The 8956-nt window shown below is 47.6% G+C and overlaps 2 protein-coding genes across 2 annotated transcripts; one reads left to right on the top strand and one right to left on the bottom strand.

The window, feature by feature from the left end:
- Nucleotides 1–1178: 1178 nt before the first annotated feature.
- RhiXN_05541 (uncharacterized protein) lies at nucleotides 1179–3233 on the bottom strand (the record flags this gene model as incomplete). Its single annotated transcript, XM_043325357.1, has 3 exons — nucleotides 1179–2892; nucleotides 2953–3105; nucleotides 3157–3233. 3 exons carry the CDS (start codon nucleotides 3231–3233, stop codon nucleotides 1179–1181), a joined length of 1944 nt encoding a protein of 647 aa, XP_043180789.1.
- A 1167-nt stretch (nucleotides 3234–4400) lies between these two features.
- RhiXN_05540 (protein argonaute 1) lies at nucleotides 4401–8237 on the top strand (the record flags this gene model as incomplete). The annotated part of the gene is made up of 26 exons (XM_043325356.1): nucleotides 4401–4557; nucleotides 4616–4639; nucleotides 4704–4936; nucleotides 4993–5081; nucleotides 5138–5233; nucleotides 5291–5360; nucleotides 5415–5490; nucleotides 5549–5555; nucleotides 5614–5702; nucleotides 5754–5983; nucleotides 6044–6157; nucleotides 6211–6252; nucleotides 6305–6326; nucleotides 6387–6490; nucleotides 6548–6708; nucleotides 6795–6879; nucleotides 6929–7041; nucleotides 7102–7117; nucleotides 7188–7267; nucleotides 7315–7409; nucleotides 7471–7555; nucleotides 7621–7656; nucleotides 7706–7839; nucleotides 7889–8038; nucleotides 8087–8174; nucleotides 8225–8237. The coding sequence occupies 26 exons, from the start codon at nucleotides 4401–4403 to the stop codon at nucleotides 8235–8237; spliced, it is 2409 nt and encodes an 802-aa protein (XP_043180788.1).
- Nucleotides 8238–8956: the final 719 nt, after the last annotated feature.

The following is an 8956-nucleotide window of genomic DNA, read 5'->3' as shown; positions in this document are numbered from 1 at the left end:
CTCACTAGTTGCGGCAAATCTGAAACCGGCACTTGTGGCGTCGAAATATATGTATACGGTAACAGTATCTCCCTACCGATAAAAGTAAGGCAGAAGGTGCTCGTTTTGAGGTCATCCATATTTTCGTGATACACATCAACAAATCGTAGCTGTTAACTCCAAGATAAGACCCATAGGCTATCAGTGTCTGAATATAAATCTCGCTATTGCTTGACCGTAAAAAGCGTCGATAGAATTAGACGCATTCAATGACAGTACAGTACTAGCAGCGAACCAATTTCAGAAATCCGAGCTGGTCTGTAGCTTTTCACAATCGTAGATTCCTTACTTCTTGGTAGGACTCTTTGTAGATTCAAAATCAAGCCTTGAAGTATCCACGATTCAAGGGTTCCTCATCTAACTATAGGTCGAAAATCGCCGACTTTTGATGCACCGAGCCGAGAATATTAATAATGACCGTTATGATCACTGCTTTTCATTACTTCAAATCGCCGTGGTTATCCAAGTCGCTTCACACTCCGATACCACCATTTACGTCCTACCCTCAACGCAGTGCCATATGACCCGCAAGCATCCAGCTGAGAACCTGTGTTGCCAGACCCCGATCTGAAAGCGAGGCACATTGCCATCAACACTGTGAGCAAAACATTTGACACATAGTCACGCACTTGGACCCAGCGACGGCACCAAAACTAAGCAACAAGAGAAGAAAAAAACCAGGCGAAATTCATTCCATGCCACATCATAACACAACACATACAAAAACTGAAAAAGACAAAAAGAAAACAGAAAAGACAAGAAACAAAGCGACGCATGCGATGGGAGAAAGGTTACATTGAACGTGGGGTACAGGGAAAACGTGACAGCAAAAAAGTATGCGAGCGTGACATGGTGATGTCGGTATATGCGTGTGTAGCGAGAGAGAGAGAGAGATTGGAGAAAAAGATCGTAAAATGTCGTGATGTGCTGTGTTATGTATGCATGGGGATACGAATAGGAAATCAACGCAGAGTATAGTAGATAGCTGATGTGGGAAGTAATACCGACCGGACAAACGGCCAACAGACTCGAAGTTGACACCCCGATGCATCTGTTCATGTCCCAGGGCAATATGAATAACCTGCGAATGAACACATGCGCATCAGCAACGTCGATAAAACACAGAGAGCAATACCCACTTAAAAGTCCTCTTCCGTCTCCACATCCGACGGAGGCACAGGGAGCGAGCTAGTCGACAGCCCAGTATCACGACGGGGCCGCACCTTGCGAGCCTCGGGGGACAGAGTCAACCGCGGACTCACTCTGGTAGACGGCCGAGAAAGAACTGGAAGCGACCTGGTCTCCCCCAGTTTCATCGACGCACTCGCGGCATACGCATCGTCGGAAAGCACCGTGCGCATTCTCCTCTCCTTTTCGTCGAGCGAGTAGACGCTGATGACTTCGACGTCGGTCGCGTCGGTCATGAAGCTGTGCGTCTGGCTCTGGGCGTATCCGATACTGTCGGTCCCTTCGAGCGTGGTAGCCTGCGAGTCAGGAACGCTCGACTTCGAGTCGGTGCGGCCTAGCTCTCTGCATCGAGCGATGGGAAGCAGAATGTCGTCCGGTTGCGTTTCGGTTTCGTCCTCTTTGGGGTCTTCGCATCGACTTGCACCTTGGTCCCCGAGCTCGTCCTCGAATTCGTCGTCGGGGACCAGCATTCGGCTGACATCATGCTCACTCGCGAGCACATAGCTCGTATCCCCATCCCCATCCCCATCCTCGCCTTGATCCGAATCCTCCTCTTCCAAAACTCCCAAGGGAGACGATCCGCCCCCGCGCAGAGCCGGACGAATCGTGGCGCTTTGGGTGTACAGGGACTCGGACATGGGCGAAGAAGCTACCGCCGGCGGGGACCGTTCCCGATCCGCAGGCTCCTCGGGACCAATGACGAGCGTATACCGGTTCACGACGGTGATCTGCGTTTCAGACGCGCTGTTCCGGGCGGGCGGGCTGGACGGACCGGGCGCGCCGTCGTCGTCGTCGTCGTCTACTGTGGGTGCCGGGTTGAGCTTGGTGCCGTCCAGACCGAGGTTATCGAGGATCGAGCTGCGACTGCCTTCGCCTGACGGTCGTTGGCTCGGGTTAGAGCTGCAGCTGCTGTCCTGGTAGACCGAGATCGAGTTGAGGATGGATAGACCGGTGTCTTCGGGCATGGTCGTGAATCGGCCATCGTGTCGCGGGGGAGAAGACTGGGGGACGACGTTGATCTGGGAGAGCTGGGAAGAGGAAAAGAGACTCGAGCTTCCGTGGGATGTGGTGGAGATATGCGTGACGTTTGTAACCTGGGTCAAGTTGGAGTGCGAAGACTGGGTGCCCCGAGTCGAGCCTTGAGAGCCGGATGTGGTTCCCGAAGCGGATTCATATGCGACTAGGCCGTACATATGCTGGCTGCTGGACGTAGTCGAGCTGGAGCGCTGAGATGCTGATGAGACTAAATAATTGGATTCGAGGTCAGATGTGAAATTACAAGACAAATTCGAGGTTTGTTCACCTTGGGACTCGGTGTGCAGCCACGAAAGGCCTTTGCGCCATTTTCCGGGCATTCCGTCGATCTTGGCGGGCTGCCATACGTACTGGGGACGGATTGACTGGGCCTGGTCGACTCTCTGGCGAGCAGACATGTTAAACGCAGAGGTGAGGAGATTTCTCCAATTGCACTGGAGGGTCATGGAGTCTCTGTCGAGGGAGAGTTCCTTGACCTTGAGGTGACGGATGATGATGGGGTCATGGTTGTTGGATAAATGTGCGACAATATGCAGATATGTCTTTTGGTGAAAGAGCTCCAATTCACGTTTTTCGGTTGTTCTTGCTTGGAATATGGCGGATGAGCCGTGTTTCTGGAGGAAAGAAAAGCTGTCGGATGATGGTGAAATGAGAGCCACGCTCCTTCCGGCGCTTGCTGGCTTGACCTACCGTAATCCGTGGACAGAATCCGGAGCCTCGTAGAATATAAAGCTGGCAGGCGAGCGAGCAACCAGGGACGAGGACTGGAGTGCGCGCTTGACCAGAACATTGTGCACCCAGTCGTTGACCGTAGAGCACAGAATGCGCAGTCTCCATGCCTCTCTGAAACAGCTTAGCACAGCACCAGATACGGCAAACAAGAGTAATACATACGCATGAGTGAGCTCTGACAAGACCATGACAATGATCTCTGTCGGAAGCTTTGTCTGCTGCATGCCAAACTCTGCCATCACGCCGCGCTTGGAGACGCGTCAGGATCTGGGATGATCACAACACACCTCAACATCCACACGTGACTCGGCTTTTTCGTTACACGTGATTATCAGGCACTTCCCCGATCATCACTTCATTTCGCTCTATTGCAGATCTGCGCTGGGCAGACTAGTGTGTTGAGCGAGTCGTCGATGTCAGAGCATACATCGCTAGGTCGTGCTACTCGGGTGTCCACTTGGTCGCGGGCACTCGAGCTGGAAAGACCTCGACCCGCGTCTTCACTTTCTCGGACCAAACAGACACCGACTCCTGAAATCATCGTGCGGATTGACGCTGGCGACGTCTTTCGCTTTCTCTTGGAGCACTGTTTGTGCTATAAAAACGGTGCGCTACCTGACTTTGTCCAATTTTGAGCTCGTTCATAGGCTTGGTTTGGATTTCGTCTCAACGAGCTCATGCCGTCTCGAGGTCTGGTAGGTGATCGATATTCCTCTTTCTTATAGCGACACACCAAGAGCTTATGCGCGCTTCGTTGGTCATAGATTTACCCTCCACAATCCTATAAAATCACCTTCTCATAAGATCGCTACTATTGCACGACATAGAGCAAATGATCGACGCTATCTCTACTATCCAGGCCGATTCCCTTTTCCGAATCTAATCACTCGAGTACTCAAGTCATACATCATATCCCAGGCAAAATACCCTACACTTGGTCGACTCACATAGTAGAATTAGGGAGGCTCCCAAATATATAGTGGACCGCAACGGGTTCTGAAGATCTTGCACGAGTGATTTTTCTAATTTCTTAAATTGTATAGAGCTCAAAATTTTTTAAATTGTTGAGTCCCTCCGCTCGCAAGCCACATGATACTTGTCTATTCACTTCGATTTGATTCCGTTATCAGAGGTTCCAAGAAATTTTACTCGAGTTATCTCGATCAAGTCTAACGATTCTCAAGCACTATAGTCGAGCACAACGATCATGAGCTGTGCCCGCGCTTAATATCTGACGAACGACCGTTCTCGATCAGGTTCTGGGCCTAGCCTAGCCACGAGGCCGCCGGATACAGCCACACTGATCACATCTATCCACTTGGAGACAACCCTAACCGGTGACTACGTCTACCTCTCTCACCCAGAAATCTTTCTCTCACACTTGAATTATTACACAGGAGGCTATAATGGAAAGTATTGGCGAAATCGAATTGCCTGCTTTGAGAAACCAAACAAGGGATGCACCGCCATATGTCCCAGATCCCACTCCGGCGACAAAAAGCGTCGCATGTAGCCTGTCGCCTGGTATCGTTACGATGGGAGCTCTAAGGCCAATTCAACCTGGTACTCGGGGGGGTAGAATTTACCGTGACAACCAATCATTTTGCTGTAACGCTCGCAGATATTTTAATACATCATTATCATGGTGAGTAGATCGCCACTGTCAACCTTTGAGCAAAATGAAATATCATGTCTTTTTTTCTATTCAGTCAGTAAGTATACAATCCCAAAGATTTCGTGCTTTCCATCTAACGCCCCCAGAGTCATCGAGAACTCGGATCTAGAACCAAGACCGGCCAGGTGGAATTTGGAACTACTACAAACACTTCAAGAGAAGATCGTACCTACCGTTTTTACTCCTCGTGCGGTATACGATGGACGTCACAACCTATTTGCAAGTCGTCGCTTACCGCTTCGAGGACACGAGGGGAATTCACAAACGGTAAGAACGATGTGAGTGTCTAGAAGAGCATCGACGCTCAATCTAGTTAAATATAGTTCAATGTCACTTTGAGGCCTCCATACGAGATTCCACCGCCCAAAGTTTATAAAGTCACCATTCGCCTAGTTGCGGTAATTGATACAGGGTGTGCAGGCCAATCCAAAATTCAATTTATTATGCCAGTGCTGATTTAACTTTAAGAATTTTAAAGAAATACTGCAATGGCCAGGTGTCTCTTCAAAACGATGTTCTGACTGCTTTTGCACCTTTAAACATTATTCTTCGGATGAAACCACGGTCAGCTTACTTTAGCCGTGGTATACTTTGATCGTCGACCGACAGTTATTTTAATAGGAGCCTGAATCCTTTCAACGCAAAACGTGTGTTGACTGAGCGGGAGATGCGACCTTTAGGTGGTGGAATCGTTTGTGTTGTCTCCTTTTGATTGTCTTTTACACTTGTTTATCGCCGGCTTCAGGAACTTTGGAGGGGCTATTTCCAATCCATTCGCCCGGGTGTGCGTTCTTTGTTTGTCAATGTAGACGCCTCTTCCGGTGAGTTCTTTCCTAGCTGGAGCCCCAGAGGGCCATTTATTAACCATTTTTCTATCAGGTGCAATGTAAGTATTGTTGAATAAATTGGCGTTGACCTATTGCAGATGCCCATTTTTTTACCAGGTATGCTCCAGGACCAATGATTGAATTATTCAGTCGAGTACTGGGGAGCCATGAACTCTTACCACTCATACCTGAGGAGGGACTGAGCGGTAAGCCCATTCGAAGCAAGTGTGCCTATCATACAAACACTATATTATTAGAATCGGATCGCAGAAAGCTCCAAGTTTTCTTCAGAGGTGTCCGCTTCGTCACTGTTAACCCAAACAATCAAGAACGGGGAAGAAGAAGTCCAAAGGTGCTACGAAATATCTCAGCTCAAGGGGCTGATTCTATTCAGTTCACGGACAGAGAAGGACATAGGACAACCGTTTCTGAATATTTTGCATCATTGGGGATTACACTTCGCTATCCTCGGTTTATTTGCCTCGAGGTACGCCTTTTCTTACCATACGCACCAGGTCTTGACTCTAATTTGATAAATGACTCATAGACAGTAAATGGGGCTATATATCCCATTGAACTATGTTTTGTCACTCCCGGACAGATTTTCCGCAGATGTTTACCCGCAGACCAAGCACCTGCAGGAATTCCTTTCTCTCAAAAGGTCAAGCGAGTCTTTTTAATATTTGCCCCATATTCAATGAAAGGCTGTGATAGACACCGCGAGCGCGGCTCGATTCGATTGCTGCCGGACATAACGTGAGCCACAGACGAATTCCTCAAGAACTGAGCTACTGACACCAGAAGATAGATACTAAGCTATGACACTTCGGGTATGTTAGCCGTGGCAAATCACAATTCGATGCACTGCTTTTGCTGATCTATGACGTCAGAGTATATGCAGTCTTTCCAAATGGCTATTGAGCCCAATCCCCAAACATGTTTGGCTCGGAAGCTTAAAGCACCTCTGTTGGATTACGGGATGAATCAAACGCATGTAAGTACATATGTATACGTCCCTAGATGGCCAAAATGACAAAAGGGGTCCTATAAGCGCCCCGAAAATGGAAAATGGAACTTCAAGGGTTGCAAGGTTTACGAGCCTGCCAAAGTTTTAGGCTGGGCAATGCTGGTGTATGACTCGTATAATTGGACTATGAGCATAGCCCGGAATGCCGCTCATTGCCTGGTTTCTCGAGCAGCTCAAATGGGTTGGTAAAGACGTGGTTTATGGCAGCATGCTAATGCCAAGGATACAGGCATCGATATGGATGAAAACCCTCCGATTATGTTTTTTCCAGGCAAGCATACTCTTTAGCCTCCGAACATGTTCATTTTGGGATGTTAAACTATGATATATCAGTACGACATTTGGATGTTGCACAGGTATGATGGTGGCATTGTACACCAACTCTTGCTTACTCCCGCTATGTAGCACCTTCGGACCGCAGGTCATAGCGTTATAAAGCAATACCAGATCCAGGCTCCTACATTGTTCGTGGTTGTTCTCCCTCGGTTTTCCAGTGATCTATACCAGGCAGTTAAGCAGTGAGAAACTACCCTCCAAAATCATGTTCAAAGCTAATTTATGAAATTCGCCGGCGGCAGCTTTGGAGATATAACTGTGAGTCAATGGCGACTAGTTTAAGGTTCTGCCTCTACGCATTATTTGACCCGCGAATTGATGCACGTAGATGGGGGTCGGAACGCAGTGTCTAAAAGGAGAGCGCGCTCGTTCTCCATGCCCACAATACTTGGCCAACGTCTGTCTGAAGTAGGTTTTATCCCTCGTATTTGTCTGTGAATCTCACAGCGTGTTAGGATAAATGCAAAACTTGGAGGCGTAAATTCCAAACTAAACGCGTCAGATAATCTTGCTTGGACACTTGATTCGGCAAACCCGCTCATGATAATAGGTATGTGGATGGTAGCATGATACGCCAAAAGCTTTTAAGCTCAAATGGGTTGGTGCAATAGCTAGCCACATTGTGCATCCTCCCCCGGGCGCCCACGGTTTGCCGTCTTTCTCAGGTGTGGTTGGAAGTTTCGACTCGGGTCTAGTGTGAGTGTTATGGTACTATCATGAATCAGTATTATATTTACGTTGAAACTTTCCAATCCGGCTAGTCGATACTCAGCCGTGAGCTCGGTTTTAAACTCCCGGTAGATGCGTATCTCCTTCCGAAAAACAAGGGGGCTGACTCTATGACAGTGTAGGGATGATACATGGGCTAGAGGATACAGTCTATGAATTGATAGGTCGACACTTCTGGTGGAAGAATAATCAAGAGGGACGAGCTCAGCCTTTTCCGGAAAGAATAACATACTATCGTGCAGGTATCGCAGGTAACCGTTTTCTGAGTATAAATTGGTAAAAGCTGATTTTTAATCATAGATAATGAGGTTGCCCAATTGTTAAGCATCGAACTTCCTGCCATACAAGGTGTGTATCCAAAGGGTAATTCTCCAATGATATCCACCAAAGACGCTTCAGCTGCATGCAAACGTCATAACATTCAAACGAAAGTTACAGTTGTTCTGGTTGGTAAGCTATGTCACATGTGCTTATTTCAATCAACTTAAACACTTCCAGGTAAGCAACATCATACGCGTTTCTTTCCTACGCACGGAATGGTAGATAGCACCGGAAACTGCCCGGCAGGAACTGTTGTGGACAGCACGTGAGATTCTATTGATTAAGACATAATTGAACATGTACTAATTCCGAAAGTACTGGTTCATAGGGTAGGAAATGTGAATACATGTCTCAGTTGTAACTTCGCCTAGCTGACCCAGAATCATTGTTCGGTAGCCCCAGGAATTTCAATTTTATCTGCAAAGCCACAGCAGTCCTACAGGAACCTCGTGTCCCTCTCGTTATAGGTGTGCAGTGTGGATTAGAATTCAGACCAGATAGCTGAATTTAATTTTCAAATAGTGTAATTTTTGATCAAAATAACTTCAACCAAGATAGCATTCAAGGGCTGACGTACGCCCTCTGTCATATCAGCGCTAGAACGACTCGTTCATTATCCGTCCCTGCCCCTTTGCGGTGTGAGCCACCTGTCTATCACGTTCCTCTTGTATTCTATTTACTAAGGCAACTAGATGCCGAGGCGGTTGCTTCACGAGCGAGGCATCATTTCGATCCATCGTTCGACTTTTACAACTTTAACCAAGTAGACAACAGAACTCAATTATACCGTGAAAGCTTCCATTCAATACATACCTCCATGAGGCACAGAATGTAGTACGTGAATTCGCTTTTTCACACTATCTAGCTTGATAGTGACGATTCGAACGACAGTTTTCAGTGACTTAATTTTAAAAAACTTGATAAATGCAGCGAGAGCTGTGGTCAGGGCATGGCTCTCCTATGATAGCCCGGGATTTAGGGACTATCGCGCGTGGAATGAGACACTATTGAGTTAGATTGAAAAATAAGATAAAATAACTCAAGTTG

This window comes from Rhizoctonia solani, chromosome 6 (genome assembly GCF_016906535.1).
Source record: "Rhizoctonia solani chromosome 6, complete sequence".
In the NCBI taxonomy this organism is placed as follows: Eukaryota; Fungi; Basidiomycota; class Agaricomycetes; order Cantharellales; family Ceratobasidiaceae; genus Rhizoctonia; species Rhizoctonia solani.
Note: the sequence above shows the minus strand (reverse complement) of the source record. Positions and strands in the feature narration are given on the sequence as shown.